At 38.3% G+C, this 21211-nt stretch overlaps 1 protein-coding gene and 1 non-coding gene across 5 annotated transcripts in view; one reads left to right on the forward strand and one right to left on the reverse strand.

Moving 5' to 3' along the window:
* Nucleotides 1–21211, forward strand: part of Atp11c (ATPase phospholipid transporting 11C) — a 179564-nt gene that overhangs the window by 140099 nt on the left and 18254 nt on the right. For all 4 annotated transcript variants that reach the window (XM_027433416.2, XM_027433414.2, XM_027433415.2 and 1 more), the window contains exons 23-26: nucleotides 8069–8128; nucleotides 11315–11442; nucleotides 14600–14735; nucleotides 16999–17064. In XM_027433416.2, the coding sequence (XP_027289217.1) occupies nucleotides 8069–8128; nucleotides 11315–11442; nucleotides 14600–14735; nucleotides 16999–17064 (390 nt within the window). The remainder of the gene's footprint in view (nucleotides 1–8068; nucleotides 8129–11314; nucleotides 11443–14599; nucleotides 14736–16998; nucleotides 17065–21211) is intronic.
* On the reverse strand, nucleotides 172–275 carry LOC113837800. Its single transcript, XR_003488506.1, has one exon. It is a non-coding gene; the product is annotated as a U6 spliceosomal RNA (small nuclear RNA).

Genomic DNA, 21211 nt, shown 5'->3' on the forward strand with positions numbered 1-21211 from the left:
AGAGCAGCAATAAACATGGCTAAGTGCCTGTGGAATAGGTTTTCACATCCTTTGGATATATGCCAAGGAATGGTATAGTGGGTCATATGGTAGTTTTATTTTTAGCTCTTTGTGATTTCTTCACACTGAAGTCATAGTGGCTTCACCCACCAACATTTAAAAAATGTTATTAAAGATATGGTACACTATAAATTTGCATATCATCCTTGTGCAGGAGCCATCCTAATTTCTCTGTATCCTTCCAATTTTAGTGTATTTGCTGCTGAAGTGAGCACTGTTACTTTTTGAGACAGTTTCTCAGTATATAGTCCTAGTTAGCCTGAAACTCCCTGTGCAGACAAGAATGGCCTCAGACTCACAGAGATCCATCTACCTCTGCCTCCCAAGTGCTAGAATTACAAGTGTAAAAGTGTGTGCTACTGCGCATGACCATTTCAATAAGTTCTAACTTTAAATTCTTTTTGAGTAATTACAATCTCTTTGTAATTCAGATTATACTTGGTTTTCCAAGGCCCTATGGTACATTCTGAGTTATTTGAAAGCTCTGAGTTTTCCCTATTTGGCAAGGTCTCATGTTTCTCAGTCTGGGCTTGAAGTAACTGTATAGCTGAGGATGACCTTGAACTTGTGATCCTTTGCTCTCTAATTCCCAAGTACTATGATTATAGGTATATGCCTTCATGCTGAGTTTTTATGTGCTATTGGTGATTAAACATAGGGCTTTACACATGCTGAGCATATACCCTACCAAATGAGCTAAATCCCCAGCCCCATCTGATATATGCAATGCAGCTACTTAGCTCAGGACTACTTAGCCTCCAAGTTTTGGTATGTTGTATTTTTATTTTCATTCACTTCTCTGATGTTTTTATCCCCCCCCCTGATTGATTTTCAGTGATCCATTCATCATTCCACAGAGTATTTTCCTTTCCTTTTTTTTTTTTTTTTGATTTGTCTTGATTTTTGAGACAGGGTCACACTATGTGGTTTTAGGTGGCCTGGAACTTACTGTTTAGCTCTGGCTGGTTTGAGACTCATAGAGATTGGCCTTCTTCTGCTTCTCTGTCTCTCCAATGCTGGTATTAAAGGTGTGTGCTGCCACACCTAGCTTAGAGAGTGTTTTTAATGTCTGTGATTTTGTATGTGTTCTATTGTTTCTCTTGCTATTGGTTTCTAGTTGTAATCTATTTTTGTCAAGAAATTTCTTTAATTTTCCTATATATATTAAGACTTACTTTGAACTAGGCAGTGGTGGTGCATGCCTTTAATCCCAGCACTCGGGAGACAGAAGCAGGCAGATCTCTGTGAGTTCAATGCCAGCCTGGCCTACAAAATAAGTTCTAGGACAGTCAGAGATGAAACCCTGTCTCGGAGGTGGGGGAGCCTACTTTGTGTCCTATTGTTACCGTATAGTCTGTTTTAGAGAAAGGCCCATGAGCTGCTGAGATAACTACATTCTGCTGTGTTCAGATAGAATTTCTGTAGAAAACTTTTAATTCCATTTGATCTGTGATGTCATTTAACCCAGACATTCCTCTCCCCCAACACACACCTTTTTAAATAAAGATATTTATTTGTTTGTGAGTAGGGTATTAAAGGCACCTGTTATTGTTGTTTGGATATTATTGCCTCCTCCACCCCCTAATTCCATTTGCTTAGAATACCTTTTTCCCTCCTTACACCCTAAGATTGTATCTGTCTTGGATGCTGAGATGTATTCCTTGGAGGCAACAGATGGATAGATCCCATTTTTAAATCAATCTTCTTATCTGTCTGTTGGTTGAAGAATTGAGACATTAGTATTTTTATTACTGAAATATGTTAATTCCTGTTATTTCTATTCCAGGTTTGCTTAACTCTGGCTTTTCTATAGCCTTGTGGCCCTGTTTATCTTTCTCTTCAGGCCGAAGGATTCCTTCATGTGTCTTCAGTGTAGGTGGTTAAGTGGTTATGAATTCTTTTATCCTGTTTTTATCACAATTAACTTGTCTTTCTACTTCAATTATGACGGTTTTGTTGGAAGCAATAGTCTTGGTTGATTGTTGTCTTTCGGAGCTTGAAATGCATCATTGTATAAGATGGCCTGACTTTTAAAGTTTTTGTTTAGGAACCTTGTATTATTTAAATGAACCTTTATTTATAGGTGACTTTGTGTGTTCCTTCTTGCAGTTATGTGTTTGTGTACACACTCATACACAAGTGCTTCTTTCCCTTTACCATCTGGGTCCTGTGTATCCAACTTAGGTTGCCAGAATTGACAGCAGATGCCTGTACTGGCTGAGCCATCTCTCTGTCTTCATATTAATTTATCTTTGTCATTGTCCTGTGTTTCAGTTCCTTCTACCTTGTCTTTAAGCCATGATAGTTTGTCCTCCTTTTGATTCACTCTATTGGTAAGACTTTTTAAGGAGCTTTTAATTTGACTTATTGAATGTTTTTTTTCCAGTATTTCAATTTGTTCTTTTATTTTAGCATTTCTAACATGTTGGATTCTATTTTCATATAACCTCTGTTTACTTATTTCATTTAGCTGTTTGTGTATCTTGAGTATTCTGCATTGTAACCTTTGTCTGCATTCACACTGTCTCTGACCAGGTTTCTACATAGCTGGGTACTAAGAGGTTTTGATGCAATATTTCTTCACCATAGTGTAGAGGTATTCTGCTGGCCAGGTTCAGCCTATGGTTCTGTAATACTTACTCTCAGTTTGCAGGGGGTGCAGATCATGTATTGTTTGAAGACTGCCAAGCCATCAAGTAAATCAGCAGGGGTCTTTTAAACTGATATTCTACAACTTTCCAGTTCATTGCCAAGGAAAAGGTTTGCTTTTTTTCCCCCTTCCCCCGGAAACTCTTTTCTCAGCAGCCACCATGCATGACTTTTGTCTCCTTTCTTCCATCTTTCTTTTCTATTATAAATGTCTTTTACTGGGATTATTGTGCCAGTTTTTAAGGCACCCTGTCTTTTAAGTTTCAGTGATCACTCTAACAGAGCGAACAGAATTCCCCAGACTATGCTATCCCTTCAGGTCAGATTGTATGTTTTCTGTTCTGATTTTCAAGGCTTTCTATTTTACTTTGAACTAGACTAGAGATTTTTGTGGCCATCACCCATCTCTTCTGGTAGCTGTTAACTAGCTTTCCCCAGATTATTCCCTAGATAATCTATGAGACCAAGCCTACATGATGTCCACCGTCTTGTCTATTATCTCTCGTTTCACTTCTTCATTCATTTTTGTCATCTATTGCCCATCAAATGAGTCATCATCAGTGATACCTCTTGCTATATATGGCACCATGATCCCTCTTGCTATATATGGCACCAGATGCCAAGGCTCCTATGTAGGCATTTGTTAAGTAAAAAATTAAAAAATGAATCAGGCACAGGTGCACACCTTTAATCCCAGTACACAGGAAGCAGAGATGGGCAGATCTTTTGTGAGTTATGTAAGATGACCTTGTCTCCAAAAATGACAAATAAAAATAAAATAAAGCCAAGAAAGGAATATGTTTATAAAAACACATTTATGTGTATAGTAGGAAAAGTAGTGTGTGTGTGTGTGTGTGTGTGTGTGTGTGTGTGTGTGTGTGTAATGTATTATATATCACTGATCCTAGGTTGCCCAGATTTGCTAAAATCCCTGCCTTGCCAGCCTATATTAATTTGGGCTAAACATTGAAGAAGGAAATTTATAATTATGATGATGTTAATTGACCCCAATGTGTATAATGAATTGTTTGTTAAAAGAACAAAACAAGCCTTAACTTACCAAATGTTGACTATTAGTCAAAAATTGTTACGACCCCATTCACAACAAAGGATATCATAGATTATTTATGTAGGTGATGCTGTCTGTGTTCCTTATCATCTACATTCCTGACCCACCACTACTCATTATATACAGCTGTCCTTTGTCCAAAAGGGATTTCTAATCTTTAACAGTCTTTGGCTTACCATTTTTTAAAAAGGCATTCACTTTTCTTTTTTAGATATATTTTTAATAATATGTGTTTGTGTGGGTATGTGCACATGATTGGAGATGCCCATGGCATCAGCTGCCCCTGGAGCTGGAGTTACGGGAATTGTAAGATGTCCATGTGGATGCTGTACCCTCAACTGCTGAGCCATCTTTTCAGCCTTTCCATCCCCCACCTTTTTATCATTTCATTTTCAAATTGTTTCCCCATTAATTAATTACAAGCCTGTCTGTTTCTTCATTCAGTGCTCACATAATACAACAGGCTTTTAGAATATACTACTTTCCAATTTATCTCTTAAGATTTTACTCTTTCTAATCTGATCATTAATCTTTCTTTTAAGGTAATACCTCAGTCTGATGCTATCTTACCATATATGGATTTAGATGTGGTTTTTTTTGTTTTGGGGGTGTTTTTTTCTTGCTGTGTGTTTGAAACAGGGGCTCACTTTGTAGATCAGACTGGCCTTGAACTTTCCATCCTTCTGACTCAGCCTTATGAGTGCTGTGAGATTACAGCACTCTTATGCCTGGCTTTACCACATATTTAAAATGAATACTGCTTTGCCTTGGTTCTTACTATCCCATCCATCCTTAGGAACTAATTCAAGTTCTGAATACTCTTTTCCTTTTTCTTCTTTTGGTTTTTCTAAACAAGATTTCTCTGTATAGTCCTGGCCCTCCTGGACTGAGCTGGCCTTGAACTCAGATCCTTCTGTCTCTGCCTCCCCCAGTGCTGAGATTAAAGCCTTGTGCCACTACCACTTTCAATTTATGAATTTTTGTGGGGGGGCAGTGACATAGGGTCTCTCTATGTAGCTCTGTCTGCCCTAAAACTCATATGTAGACCAGGCTAGCCTCAAACTCAGACATCCACCTGCCTCTGCCTATTGAGTTCTGATGTTTAAAGGCATGCACCACCACACCCGGCTCAAGTTCTGAATTCTTCATTCAGCTAATCAAAAAGTAAGTTTTCAATATGTAGCTGTTTGCCAAGAACTTTTTTAGAAACCAAAGATTCACCATAGATTAAGATAGCTAAACACAAAATGCAAAATGCACTTTTTATTTATTTTTGTTTTGTTTTTATTTAAATTTGAAGCAAGCTTGTTTTACATGTGAATCCCAGTTCCCTCTCCCTCTCCCTCTCCTCCTCCCCTGCCCCCCACCGACCCCCTATTCCAACCCCTTTCTGCTCCCCAGGGAGGGTGAAGATTCCTCTGCGGAATCTTCAAAGTCTGTCATATCATTCAGAGCAGGGCCTAGGCCCTCCCCCGTGTATCTAGGCTGAGAGAGTATCCCTCTATGTGGAATGGGCTTCCAAAGTAAAATGTCCTTTTTATTGTGGAATTTAAATTCTGGTGAGGAAGGTAGACATCCTCTCACAACCCTCTAGTCTTAGAAGTAGTGCACCATATTCATTGAACTCTGCTTCCTCTAGCCTCAGAAAATTTCCCTGTACAGCATAACTCTAAGACTTGTGCTAGTTCTGTGTTTTATCAAAACTGATAAATACAAATGAATGCTGGTCTTCTAGGATGATTGTGAGGACTCTGGCATTTTTTGCTACATTTTATTGTTATGCTCTGACATTTTATTTTTATGTTCAACGTGTATTGGACCACACTTCTTTAGGAGTATCCTCCAGAGCCTATAGTATATCTAAAGATTTAAAGCATAGTAGATGCTCATCCATGTTGAGGATTCATTTTTTTTTAACAGCTGAGTCTCCAAGGGCAAATTCTGGTAAATTAAGTGAAAATGTATGGCAATAGGAAGAACACTGGTTTCTTTACATAGGAAAAATAGAGAGTTTGAAAGTGCTTCCTTAAGAGAAGTCTAAGGGCATGTGGTGGCACATGCCTTTAATCCCAGCACACAGGTTTAGGAGGCAGAGGTAGGCAGATTGGTGTGAGTTTGAGGCCAGCCTGGTCCACAGAGCAAGTTCCAGGACAGCCAGGACTGTTACACAGAGAAACCTTGTCTTGAAAAACTGGGAGAGGGGAAATAGAGAGGGAAGGGACAGGGAGAGAGTAGAAAAACTGACTTTGTAGTTCTGGCTGGCCAGTGGTGGTGCCCGCTTTTATTCCCAGCACTTTGGAGGCAGAGGCAGGCGGATTTCTGTGAGCTCGAAGCCACCCTGGTCTACAGAGCTAGTTCCTGGACAGCTGGGATGTTACACAGTGAAACCCTGTCCTGGAAAAAAATCATAGTTCTGGTACATTTGCCTGAAGGCATTAATTTCAATATTTTATAGTGACCCTCAGTGGCTTGTAATGGCCTTGTGAATTCTCCACTTGCCGTTTTTTATGTTTGATTTTAGTATTTCTCCAGATCAAATGGTAAGCCCCTTTAAAGAAAGAAGCTTTACTTTTTTAATGTACATGTACTATTTATTTAGTGTAATATTTGTAGGGATGCATGTGTTCCAGGGCACACATTTGGATGTGAGAAGACAACTTGTGGTAATTAGTTCTTTCCTTTTACCTTGTGGCTCCCAGGAATTAGAAATCAGGTCCTCAGGCTTGGAGGCAAGTGCCTTCACCTGCAGAACAACTTCACCAATGCAGTTGTTTTCTTTAATGTATTTTCTTACTGTTGCAAGAAGGGCGCCTGTAGCATGAATCTAATTGGTCTTAATAAAAATCTGGAGTCAGATATTAGAGGGTGAAAGCTGAAAGATCAAAGAAGTAAAGCAGCCAGCCACTAGAGTTTTTACTCTATGAAACCCTCAGACCGAAGTGGGGCTGAGCTCGTTTCCTCTAGCCTTACATTCCTCTCTCTGCCAAGCCATATCACTTCCTGTCTCCACCTCCCTAGAGCTTGGATTAAAGGCATGTGATCCCAAGTGCTGGGATCAAAGGTGTGATCTCTGTTTCTCTTTTAGACTGGTTAAATTTCAAGTGTGCCCTTGAACTCTGATCTTCCTGCTTTCACCTCAAAAGTGCTGGGATTAAAGGCATGAGCCACCACCACCTGGCCAAACTATGTCTTTTATTTTTGTTTATTTAATGGTGGGTTATCAGAGGATAACTTTTGGAAGAGAAGCTCCTTCCTTTGTGTGTGAGAGATGGGGTCTCACTGTATAGCCCCACCTGGCCTGAAACTCACTTTGTAGACCAGTCTGGCTCACAAAGATCTGCCTGCTTCTGCCTCCCAAGTGCTGAGATCAAAGGCCTGTGGCATTACACGGGGCTGCTCATTTTCATATTGACCAGCGTTGCCATCTTTTCATGTAGGAGGTGCTTAACTCCTACATGAAACATTAAACATGTTGTTTAATGAGGCATTAATAAAGGCAAGTATCAGTTAAGAAATGTTGGTGTCAACATAAACTATAATAATATTCTGAGTATGTATTACTACTAATCAACTTTAAAATGTACTTTTGAAGCCAGAAACTTAGGGGCTAACAGTGCTTGTTGTTGCAGAGGACTAGAGTTAGATTCCAAGACCCTCTTCTTGTGTTCACATGCACACACACACAGTTGAAAATAAAATATTTAAATTAAATAAAATATACACTTTGGCTGTTCTATCAGTCTATAGTGATTCTATAAATCCATTTGGTATTTAAGAGACAATACATTATGTGTTCATGTCAGATGAACACATTTTTCCTGTAACAAGAATATAGAAAGCCAGGCATGGTAACTCACATTTGTAATCCCAGGACATGGGAGGCTAAGTCAGGAGGAAAACTATGAGTTTGGGACCAGATAGGAGTACATAGAAAGTTCCAGACTATCTTTGACTACAGTGTGAGACTCCATCTTCAAACGGAAAAAAAAAGAAGAAATTGGGAAATAGCAAGAGGTTCTCATAATCAGGAGCCTCTTTTGCTTAAGTAGAAACAAAAGTTACTCTTAGTATATGTTAATCATTAGATTGCTTTTTTTGTTTTGTTTTTGTTTTTTGTTGTAGTCATTAGATTTCAATTAATCATTTTAAACTAACTTCTTTACATCTTTGCAACAGAGTTGTTGGCATTCTAACATTAGAAGGATTTAGGAATGACTTTTTACACTGTCCTATTTTAGTTTTTAAAGTTGATTAAGTGAAAATACTAATCTTGGACTTAATATTTTCCAGAACCTTTGTTTCATTTTGCCACAGTTTTTGTACCAATTCTTCTGTGGATTCTCACAACAGGTATGTGCCCTTCTTAGTACAAGTGTAGCAGATACAAGAACTATAATGATGACTGAGTCAGAAATTTGATTATTCTATAAGCAATTTAATGGTGTTAACAAGCAGGATAACAACATTGTCACAGGTATCTGTGACTGAATTTCCAAATTTTAGAAATACTTTGAAAAAGCTTTCTTTTTCTTGATTCTCAATTCTAGGAAGCAATGTTTTTCTGAAGATCTTAGAATGATGCAAACAAATGTGTTGTGATTTTAAAAGTTGACAGATAGTGATAGGGAAAAGGCAGACAAATGTGTGATACAGTAGGATACTGTATCAGTGCTCTGAAGAAAAAAATGAAGTGTAATAAAAATAGAAATTCATAGTAACAGCATATACTGTGACAACATGAGAGGCTACTATTTTCATACAGCTATCTGGAACAATCTCTCTAATAAGGCAACATTGAAACAGAGACATGAGTACCCTAGGGAAAAGCTAAGCAGACATCTTAAAATGTTACAGGTAAAGGGATGGTCTCTGAAGAGGGTAGCATGAAGTACAAATCTTTACTTTTTACTTTGGACTTGTGTTAGTGCTGGTGGCAGCATGCCTTTTTTTTTAAATACATATGGGCTGTCTTTTTCAATCCATAGCCTCGTTAGCTGCTCTTTGGAATTCAGAGAGTGGGCTATGAAAATGTAGAAATGGTAGAAATGGAATCACACTACTTAAAACAAAAGGCTCTTTTTCCTTAGTAAGGCTAGGAAAAACTTTCCTGTTTTTCCATGAAAATGATGCATTTGTTACAGGTTTAGCAAGATGACAGTATTATCAACTAAACCTTGTTTGTAGGACATTCTGTTACAACCTCTAATTATGCATCCAAGGATTACAATTAACTCTCATGTAACCTTAAAGTTCCATCCTGAAGCAAAAGTAGATTGATGATTCTTTTGTTTGAAGTAAATTCAAGACTAAATTACATACCAGTCAATCTGGGAGTTGCTCTTCTAATTTACTCATTAGTGAAAATGTGTAGTTTCCAAAGCAAACTTAGTATTGTATGTCATGGACTAGTACTTTCATTTGGAAATTAGAAGAAGTATAGCACAATTTTATGTTTTTTATTTCAATGAAATATTTTTTGGCTTGTCTTAAATCTTTGTTCATAGAAACTATATGAAAATTGTCTCCATATTTTATGCAGAACCATCCTTTTAACTTCATTGGGAATGTTGAATGTCCTATATCCCATGGGTTTTCACTGTTGAAACCAAAGAATGCGTTCCCCTCCTCGGTCTACCAGCTCCTTCTACACACTAACTCTACTCTCTGTCTTGAATTTTAACTTATTGATAAATATGAGGATAAATCATGTTTGTCCTCAGTACTCGGTGCTTACTATGTTCTCTATTAATGCTTCGCAACCCACTAGTGAATAAAGTAACAAAAAAAAGTTCTGTTCAAGTTGTTTCCAGCCTTTCAAATCACTTTTCATTGTAATTGTGTATTTACTTCACTGGTTGAAAATATGTAATTGTATTGATTAGTGTCACATTTAAATGAATTCTACTAGTCAGAGGACATTTTCGTGTGTGGGAGGGATGCCTTTAATCAGACAACACAAATGGTTATATGATGACACCTAGCAGTGTCTAGATACACTGAACTCAATACTTTCACCTGAATGAAGATCATAAAAAACTTAATTTTTTTAATAGAAGTTTTGTGGGCTAGAGAGACGGCATACTGTTAGACAGCTAGATGTTACATGGCATAGGTTGGCTAGCTCCCAACCATGTGTAAGTCTGGCTTATGGGGATCTTACACCCTCTCTGGCCTCCTTGGATCCATGCATTCACATAAACTTCCCCATACCACAGATACACATTATGTATAATTTTTAAATCTTTAGGAATATTTTTTGAAAAAATTTATAATTCCAGATGGATCCTTTACAAATGTGGTATGACTTCTGTGTTCAATCATCTGGTATTTACTGAATGCTTTCAGGATTCCATCCTCTGGGAAACTCAGTACTGTCAAAGTATTCAAGACAAAGATCACTAAGCTCATACTTAAGTTGATCAAATTCAGTTTATTTGGCCTTGGGGTATAAGAACACACACCAGAGGAGCTCTCAGGAAGAGGCTGCTGGAAATGGCTTTATTATAGGACTTTATTATAGGAATATTATAATTTGTTATTATAATTAAATTGTAATTTTATTATAGGTTTTGGGCTTATAAAATATTAACCAAAAATACATAAAGTATTAACCAGAAAAGATCTTCAACATAGGTTGGCTGCTCCCTATGATTTACTTTCTCTAAGGACTCCTGGCGTGTACTTACTTTGTCTTTTCTAAAATAGACACTAAATATCTACATTTTTAGCAACTGAAAAATCTTAATAAAGTTAATAGTTAATGACTATTAGAAATAAGATATAGCCTGCAAATATTGTTAAAGGGTCATGTTTGTTTATAATGACATGCAGAATTTTTCAGTATTTTTATCTTTACCAGGTAGGGTGATCTCATTTGCAAAGTACCCTTTGCTGTCCCAAAAAGCATTAAAAAAAGTTGTTTAGCTACATGTAATTGGAGGTTTCTCATCCAACCTGCCAGTTCCCAAATAACTACTCTAAGGCTTAACATTAATTAAAATTGTTCAACTGATGGCTCAGGCTTCCTACTGGCTAGCTCTACATATAAATTAACCCATTTCTAATATTCTATATTATAGCTTGTGGCTTTTTACCTCACATCTTGTTTCCCCGGTGACTACATGGTGTCTCCCAGACTCCGCTTTCTTTCTCTTCATAATTCTGTTTGAACTTCCTGTTTAGCTATATTCTGCCTGGCCATTGGCCAATACAGCTTTATGCATCAACCAATAAAAACAACACATATTAGAGGCATACAGAAGGACATCCCACGTCATCTCCTCTTTTCTATATAATTAAAAAGGAAGGTGTTATAGTAAAGTCATATATAACAGTTATCAAGCAAGAATTACAATTACAGTATTTAGTCCATTTGCATTTGACAAAATTAAAGAAAATATTCTGCCTTGTATTTTCTATTGCCTTTGTGAGTCTATGCTTTTGTGGGTTCTTGCTTCAGCTACAGGTTTTTACAAATACATAATTACATCATAAATGAATGACTGCAGTACATTGTTTTCCTGTTTGTCTTTTCAGCCACTTTATGATGCTGCTTACCTTACAATGTACAATATTTGTTTCACATCCCTGCCCATCCTGGCCTACAGTCTACTGGAACAGCACATCAACGTTGATACTCTGAACTCAGATCCTCGATTGTATATGTAAGTTGAAAATATAGTTCAGACAATTTCCCACTCTACAATCCAGGTTTATCTGGAACTTAACTGTGTAGCTCATGCTAGAATTTGTGAAATCCTCTTGTGTCAGTTCTTGTATTATTGGTATAAGTCACAGTGCTGGGTTTTAAATAGTGGGTTTCATTTAATCTACAGACAAGAAGGACACAGAATTGATCACTTGCTTCATTAAGTGATTCTGTTGTGAATTTTCAGCTAAAACAGATCATTCAACAGGAGAGTAGTATACTTTCCTAGATATCAGTTCTGTACTTAAATGGATATACTTGTGCTGCATGTATCAGTCATAAATTATTGTTCAGTCTTTAATACATATGAAAAATAAAGACTGACATAAGTCTGGCCCAGCCTAAAGTGCAACTTGCCTTCCTAACATTGTAAGCAATAAGTACTTCCTTTGTTCAACCTTGATCTTAGCTTGTTTCTGACAACAGATTATTGTTACTCTGGCAACTTCTTTATAAACATGAAGTCCTGGTCTATGTACTTGGACCTCTACAGTGTCCTACTGAATTTCAGCAACAATGTTATACATTATACCTCTAGAACTTAGTGACTCACATTTTGAAACTACTGATATGAAGCATTTGGTTATTTTCATAATCTTAATAGAAATTGGAAAACTGAACTAATTCTTTTGTTAAGAGAGTGGGTAGGTGTAGCTGACTTCTTGAGCTTTAAACAACAAAAAGAAAAGGTTCTGGTAATATCTGCTACATGTAGTGTAGAGGTTCTCAAGCTACATTACTGTTCAGCCTTTCTCTAGATCCATACTCTTGTTTTTATGCTTTCCTTCATGTTGGATAACCCATTTTGTGTTTCTAACAGTTTCTTAGTGTGGCTAAAAAGTCTGACTGGGAATTCAATATACCATGATATTCGGGCCATTCTTTTCCCACAGATTTTTACAAGGACAGGAATCACTTTCTGCTTTTGTTTCCTTTGCCCCAGTCTAAGTCAAAGTGACTAGAAAATCCACATTGGCTAGCAATTGCTAGGCACTCACTCTTAAGGGTCTTCAGAGAGGTTCTTTTCCTGTTTCTGAAACAGCCACATCTTTCTTCTCCTACTTTTCTGTTTACAAACAGCATTCCCAGAACTTCAGATTTGCACCTAAAAGTCCTCTAGGATACAAAGTTGTATAACTTACCATGTTTTCATTCTCTATACCAAGTAAGTAAAGAACCATTTCATTTATGCTGTAACTGTGAAAATATAGCCCAATGACATTCTGTAGTGTTATCACTAGGTGTGCTGTCCTGTGTCTTGATGGTGCATCTTAAAAGACCCATTTGTTGTGGCAGTAGAGCTGAGGACATGGAACTTGGTTCTCAGGAGCTCTGTGGGTCTCTGTCACACCCTTCCTCTATACCTCCCCAGTGTAAATGGTACGGAAAGCTTATGTACTCCATTTGGGTGAGTTTCCCCCATAGCTTTTCCCTGGTGATACAGAGCTGGTTGGGAGCATGCATTCATGCTGTCTGTACTTGTGGAATAGAGTGCCTTAGCTGGGTTAGGGCTTTGCATTGCTATTCTGCTGGACTCCCCATATTACCTTTAGAAGGTTATGGTGTGAAAAAGGCCTGTCAGGCTTGTCAGAAAATGATCTCCCTGTGTCTGAGAGGATGTGGGACAGAAAAAACAATACTTAGATGCTGCCGCCTCTGTTCTCTCAATGATATTGATGGTCTTATTTCAGCACACTGTTTGAAATTGCCACAATCACTGTCTAGAAAAATAGTAATAGTTCATAGGTTTTAGAGCACTAGAGAGACTTTGAAGTAAAAATATAACCATTCTTCCTTGGCATTACAATGTTAATGGTTGACATACTTTTAATTCCAATTTTGAAAAGAAAATGTTGAACACGCTTTAGGATATTACAGTACCACTGCCAATACTGCCATCTGTTCTCTCCTGAGGCACTGGGGAGGGAGGTGTATGTCTGGGGTTAGCACAGGCTAAGTACTTGCCAAGAGTGTTGCTTGTGACTTGGAGCAAATGTTAAGGGAACATGCTGTAGTCAGAAGGTTTATGGATGCTACCTTGCTTCCTGAAGCAGATTTCAACTCCATGTCCTATGAAGAATAAAAAGATCTTTTTAATTTGTTATTTTTAAAAAACACACCCAAAACAGTAAAATCTCTGCTACTCCTCTCCTGCCTCTCCATCACCTGATGGCATTAGAGGCTTTAGTGTGTCTTATAGCACCTTTGTCCCATCAGCTTGAATGACAACTGTCCATTGCAATGAGTCATTGGTCTGGTTCAAGGCCTCTGGTTTTTGGTACACCATCCTCACTGGATCTTCACTGGAGCTCTTCTGGGGTATCCTTTGTCTTGGAGATCTTGGAGGTATCAATCCATGGGACCAGTCCCTTCATGAGCTACAGCAGGACCTAGATGGGGTAGATGCTAGGGTGTTACCTCTCATTCTTCAACAGTTTTCTGGAAACCATCATTCACCTTCTCATTATCCTCCCTTCCTTCCTTGTCTCTAACAACCTCTATGCAACTCTAGTTCTATGTGCTCAGCTCTTTACCATCCATAAATGCATGAGAACATATAGTTATTTGTCTTTTATACATTACTAGCTTTGAAAGATACCTGGTTAATTAAGTGTGGAGTTTGGGAACCATTATGTTATACCTTTCTGAGATGTATTTGCAGATGAGAATAATGATACCTAGTTTTTGCACTCTCTGCCCCCATCTGTGTGTATATACTAACTTAAATATATATATATATATATATATATAATATATATAATTTATTTATAGGTAGGTAGGTAAATGATGTATGGACAGAGGGATGGATGATCAATCTTAACTCCATTCCTTCCATTTTATAAATAACTGTTAAATGGAATATAATTATTATTGATGTTACTTTGTTATGTTTCTTGGCCAAAATTTTAGAAATATTTTACAGTTTACTTCAATGTTTTGGTCACAAAGTGATTACATGAAGATGTAACTGTGGTCAGTCTGTCCCTTTATTAAAAAGAACTTTCTGTCCATTAGGGCAGCCCTATCATTGTAACAAGGGCAGATTCATGGTGTTTTCTTGTATCTTTAACTCAATAATTCATTTGATATTTTTCCCCTCCATTTCTTCATAGGAAAATTACTGGCAATGCTATGTTACAGTTGGGGCCATTCTTATACTGGACATTTTTGGCTGCCTTCGAAGGGACAGTATTCTTCTTTGGAACTTACTTCCTTTTTGAAAATACATCCTTAGAAGAAAATGGAAAGGTAAAAAGAACATGTATTTTCCCATAGGCACTGCATTTGTCTCACACGTTTATGGTAGTCATTTTGCAACTTATTTTTTGTAACATTAGGTCTTTAAAATAAGGAAGTAATGAAATAATAAATCGTGTGTGTGTGTGTGTGTGTGTGTGTGTGTGTGTGTGTGTGTGTGTGTGTGTTTAGGAAGAGAGGGAACCCTCTAGAATCTTATTTTATCTATAGTTTTTAGGAGCTGAAGATAGTTCTTATGACTTTAGACTTTATACCTAAGTGTTGTGATAGGAAAAAAGCTTTTTCCCATGTTACTGCCCAGCATGGCCCTCTGCATTTCTAATTCATATTTAGTAGCCTTCCATGTTTGGAGTTGAAGGGGCTAGCTACTGTGTCTTTGTAGCATTAGATGAGTATGTAAAGAGGAAAGTCTTTCCTTTATTTTCCAAGTAGGTGTTCAGTGTTCTTTTAAAAATGCTATGTTGTAGCCGATTATTGGTGGCACACGCCTTTAATCCCAGCACTCAGGAGGCAGAGGCAGGCAGATCTCTGTGAGTTCGAGGCCAGCCTGGTCTCCAGAGCGAGCACCAGGATAGCTTCTAAAGGTACACAGAGAAACCCTGTCTCGAAAAATCAAAAAAAAAAAATTGCTGGTTGGTTCTGCTAGTGACTTCTGAGAAAGTGACTATGTCAGTGAGCAGCTACACTGGGATGATTTTGGCCTACCCATATTCTAGGAGAGAAATATTGATGCGGGAGAAGGGAAGAGGCCATCCTGCAGCCACACTCTGGGAAACTAAAATTTCTGCCTTGCATGTTGCTTTCACTGTGGTCTCCTTTGCTGTGCTTGGTTCTCTTCTTTTATGGCCATTCTTACTTATCATAAATATGAAGCAAAAAGCTAAGTTTTGAAAATAATTTACTGCATATACTGTCTGAAACCTACACAACTAACATCACTTACAAAAGTGTAAGCCCAATGAATTTGAATGATTCATAGTCAAGCCTTTCTCATTTGTACTAACAAGTTAGTTTAGTATGTATCCTGTCTAATTATCAATCATAATGTAACTATTAGAAAAATAATGATTGACCTTAGAATACCTAAGCACTTGCCACAAAAGGTCCTGCTAAATCTTGGGTATCCTTGGGAAAGTCACATTAGATTTCCAAGTCAACTTTTCTCTCCTAGTAAGTAGAGATTCAATTGTATTATTTCTCAGATCCTTCACCTATGAGTAGTTCTGCGACTTTTGCTTTTTATTTTTTGACACAAAAATTGTATGTAACTGGCTAGTGCTTAAAAAATGCTTCTGCCTGGTGGTGGTAGTGGTGCACACCTTTAATCTCAGCACTCAGGAGGCAGAGAGGCAGGAGGATCTCTGTGAGTTCTAGGCCAGCCTGGTCTACAAAGTGAGTACCAGGGCAGCCAAGGACTGTTGCAAAGAAAATCTGTCTCAAAAAACAAAACAAAATTTTGCTTCAAATTTGCTTTATGTTGACATTCATGGGCTTAGCAAACATTCCATAAGAACCATTGGCCTACTTTTTTCCAATTCATTATGCATTTTTAGTTCATGAAGTCCAAATTAAAATTTTATGGTGTGTGTTACAGTCCTTTTTAAGTGTTTGCTAAAATTACATAAGCATAAGAATTTTTATCAGCAGCTAAACCCATGTATGATTTGGTTGAATCCTTTTTTCTTCTAGTAACCTTATTTTGTTTTTATTTTTAATGTTTTACATCTCATTTTCTGTTTCAATGTTATGCATTCAGATCTTGACAGCGTTTGGTAAGCATATGAGCCATTCATTGCCATTGTTTGGATTTGTAAGTGGTACTGCTTCTCTTTGGTGTGCACATGCTAACAGATGTAGTAATAATTAGACTCACTTTTTAAAATGTGAGTTCACTTGTGTTTATATCAGCACTTTCTTTATATTCTAGGACAAAAACATAATCAAACTCATTAGTAATATGAGTCATCCAGATGACTTATTTTGATGAATGGTGCTTCTAGTGGAATATTATTTTTCCCTCTTCCTGTATCAAACCAATGAGCTCCCTGTTTGATGCTGCATGGTAATGAACTCAGTCAACCACAGGTGTGGTGTATCTATGAAGGTCTAGCATTGTGACTTAATCTTATTGACAAGCTATTTTCCTAAATAATTCATAAAAAAATCTTTGGCAGTTACATGTAAGATTAAACCTGATTTTTTTTTCAGCAGGCTTCCGTATTTATGATACATGTAATTGTTAAATGTTTTTCAGATATATGGAAACTGGACGTTTGGAACCATTGTTTTTACAGTCTTAGTGTTCACTGTAACTCTGAAGGTTAGATTTATTTTTTCAAATATATTTTGTGTAATCTTTGTCTCTTAATCTTTGTGCTACTGTATGTTATACAAGCCCTTGTCTGCTTACTAAAAAGTATATGATGCTAAGTGTTTTAACATTGTATACTATTTATCATTTTTTCTAGTACATGTTCTATGCTATTTTGTTTTGGTATTAAGAAATTCAGATACCACTGTGAGTATTGTACTGCCCTGTCCTTGGGGTGCCCTCAGCTGCAGCCACTAAGAGCACCACCTGTGCATATTCACTATGTTTCCTTTTAAAAGAGCCCTGCCCCCTCCCCCTCCTCTCCCTTCCTCCCTCTACCTCCCCCTCCCTCCCTCCATCTCTCTGCCTCTCTCTTCTGTCTCTTCTCCTCTGTTGATGCTGTCCCCAGAAGCCTGACTCCCCTCTCCCTTCCCCCCTTTTCACATTCACTTTCCTCCAATTAAAAAAAAAAAAGCCTCCTCCCAAGCTCTGCCAAATCTTTGTCTCACGGACCACTTTTTAAAATTACAACCATACTTTTTGAAAAATTTTTCATTCACTATATTTTGATCAGGATTTTACTGTTCTGTAATTCCTCTCAGATCCTCCCTTCCCACTTAACTCCACGCCCTTTCTTTCTGTCTCTTTAAAATCTAACAGGCAAACAAAACAAAACAAAAACACTACATTGGAAGCCAGATGGCAAAGTGGGCATGGATTTCCACCCTTAACCTAGAAGATGTATTCAATTGACACACACTTGCAGAGGGAAAACTATTGTTTTTAAGGCATTATACTAAATTAAATATGAACAGGCTGAAAGTTTGTGACTATATAGTGTACTATTTCCATGTTGAGAACTTGTATCAGAGGGCTGAAGAGATTACTCAGAAGATCACTTAGTTTTGCAAAGGGAGTTCTGTTCCTAGCACCCATTTTGCAAGATTCACAACTGCCTGTAATATCAGCTGCAAGGTGTCTAACACCCTCTTTGGTATCTGCATACATTTTCACATACACATAAATAAAATATAAATGTTTTAAAATTTGTGTATTTTTATGTGTATGAATGTTTTGCCTGCATGTATTTCTAAATAGCATATGCATAAAATACCCACTGAGGCCAGAAGAAGGAAAAGATCTCCTTCAGACTGGAGTTAGAGACAGCTGTGAACCCCCATGTGGATGCTGGGAATTGAACTTGGGTCCTCTAGAAGAGCAGCCAGTGTTCTTAAACTATTGAGCCATCTCTCCAGCCATTGAATCATTTTTAATTTAAAAAACTTGAATCTTTAAAAATTAGCATCTGTTTAAGGATCCCTGGCTGGCTCTAAAAGAATTTTAGTATATAAGGTAGTCATCAATCTCATTATCAGAGAAGGGCATTTAAAGTAGCCTCTCCACTATTGCTTAGATTGCCAGTTGGTGTCATACCTGCTTGTATATCTCTGGAGATCTCCCTAGTGCCAGATTTCTCTTTAAAACTATAATGGCTCCCTCTCTTATGGTATCTCTTATCTTGCTCTCCTCTATTCTTCCCTCAACTCAAACTTCCTGCTTCCCCATGTCCTCGTCTCCCCTCCTCTTCTCCTCCCTCTCTTTCTCCCCTCTCCCCTTCTCCCATGCTCCCAATTTGCTCAGGATATCCTGTCCCAATCCCCTTCTCCGGGGTACCATGCATGTCTCCCTTAGGGTCCTCTCTGTTTCACAGACTCTCTGGTCTGTGAAACAATATATAGGCTGACAATCCCCTGTTCCATGTCTAAAATCCATATATGAGAGAGTACATACCATGATTGTCTTTTTGTGACTGGGTTACCTCACTCGGGATGGTTTCTTCTAGTTCCACCCATTTGCCTGCAAATTTCAAGATTCCATTGCTTTTATCCACTGAGTAGCACTCCATTGTGTAAATGTACCACATTTTCTCTATTCATTCCTCGGTTGAGGGGCATCTAGGTCGCTTCCAGGTTCTGGCTATGACAAATAATGCTGCTATGAACATAGTTGAACAGATGCCCTTGTTGTATGAATGTGCATCTTTTGGGTATATGCCTAGGAGTTGAATTGCTGGATCTTGTGTTAGACTGATTCCCGTTTTCCTGAGGAATCTCCATACTGATTTCTAAAGTGGCTGTACAAGTTGGCACTCCCACCAGCAGAGGAGGAGTGTTCCCCTTTCTCCGTATCCTTTCCAGCATAAACTGTCATTGGTGTTTTTGATTTTGGCCATTCTGACAGGAGTGAGATGGTATCTCAGAGATATTTTGATTTGCATTTCCCTGATGGCTAAGGATTTAGCCATTTTTAGATTCCTCTATTGAGAATTGTCTATTTAGTTCTGTATCCCACTTTTTAATTGGATTTTTGGAGAGTAGCTTCTTGAGTTCTTTGTAGATTTTGGAGATCAGCCCTCTGTCAGATGTGGGATTGGTGAATATCTTTTCCCATTCTGTGGGCTGCTGCATCCTAGAGATTTCATCCAGTGGCTGATAGAAGCAGAGGCAGACACCCACAGCTAAACACTGAACTGAACTCCTGGAACCCAATTGCAGAGAGAGAGGAGTGATGAGCAAAGTGGTCAAGCCAGGGCCTGTGAAATCCACAGAAACAGCTGACCTGAACAATGGGGAGCTCATGGTCCCCAGACTAATGGGGGAGAGGCCAGCATGGGATTGATCCAGACCCCCTGAACGTGGGTATCAGTAAGGAGGCCTTGGCAACCGTTGGGGCCTTGGGTAGTAGATCAGTATTTATCCCTGGTTCAGGAATAGACTTTGGGAGCCCATTCCACATGGAGGGATGCTCTCTCAGCTTGGACACATGTGGGAGGGCCTAGGCCCTGCCTGGGATGATGTGACACACTTTGGAAATTCCCCCATGGAGGGCCTCAACCTCCCTGGGGAGCGGAGGGGGATGGGGTGGGGAGTTGTGGGGGCCGGGGAGGAGGGGAGGGAGAGGGAGCTGGGATTGACATGTGAAGCAAGCTTGTTACTAATTTAAATAAAATAAAATTTAAAAACATTAGAGCTTAAGACACTTAAATAAATGTGTTTATATAAGACATATATGCAAAAGAACTTGGTGGTAATGCAATTTTATAAAATCTATTAATTACTGAAATTTATCTAAATGTTAGTTAATGAAGTATATAAAGATATGTGACAGGGATAGGCATAATTGTCTGTGTCTATGATTCCTGTATTTGGGAGACTGGGGCAAGAGGACCACCAAGAGTTCATGGCCAGTCTGGCCTACATAGTAAGTTCCAAGCCAGCCTGGACTAAGTGAAAGACCATGTCTCATAAACAAAATTATATTCATGCAACAGAAGTATAATTTTGGCAAAAATCATTGTCATTGATATGCAGCTATGTAATAATGCTATAAAGCCTTGCTAAATGCTGTCCTCGAGGCTCATGAATTGGTACTTGCGTAGTTAAAAGCATAATCTGATCCTTCTAGTAACATTTCATATTGAGTCTTAGGTTGAATTAGAATTCAGAAATATCATTATCATATGACTTCTCTGTTTTCTCTGTTTTTGTTCTAATATTTTTATTATTCATCTACTAATTCAGTAGAACTTTACTCTGTATGTGTTTTTTTTATTTTTTCTATTTTGTATTTAAATGATTTCATTTTACATACCAAACCCAGTTCCCACTCTCTCCCCTTCTCCTGCCCCTCCTCTTTCCACCCCCATTCCATTCCTGAGAGGGGGTAAGGCATCCCTTAGTGAGTCAACAAAGTCTGGCATATCAAGTTGAGGCAGGACCAAGTCCCTGCCCCCTGTGTCAAGGCTGAGCAAGGGATATATATCCCACCATAGGGAGTGAGCTCCAAAAAGCCAGTTCATGCACTAGGGATAAATCCTAGTCCAACTGCCAGCACCCCTGTCCAACAGATCAAGCGGTCTCTCTCTCTCTCTCTCTCTCTCTCTCTCTCTCTCTCTCTCTCTCTCTCTCTCTCTGTGTGTGTGTGTGTGTGTGTGTGTGTGTGTGTGTGTGTGTGTGTGTGTGTGTGTGTGTTTCTATTCCAAGGCGTGCCTATGGAATCAGAAGACAATGTCCTTCCACCATTTCGTAATGGAGATTAACAAGTTTTCAAGCTTGTCAAGCAAGCACCTTACCTATCAAACCATCTTGCCAGCATT

This window comes from Cricetulus griseus, chromosome X, assembly GCF_003668045.3.
Source record: "Cricetulus griseus strain 17A/GY chromosome X, alternate assembly CriGri-PICRH-1.0, whole genome shotgun sequence".
Taxonomy (NCBI): Eukaryota; Metazoa; Chordata; class Mammalia; order Rodentia; family Cricetidae; genus Cricetulus; species Cricetulus griseus.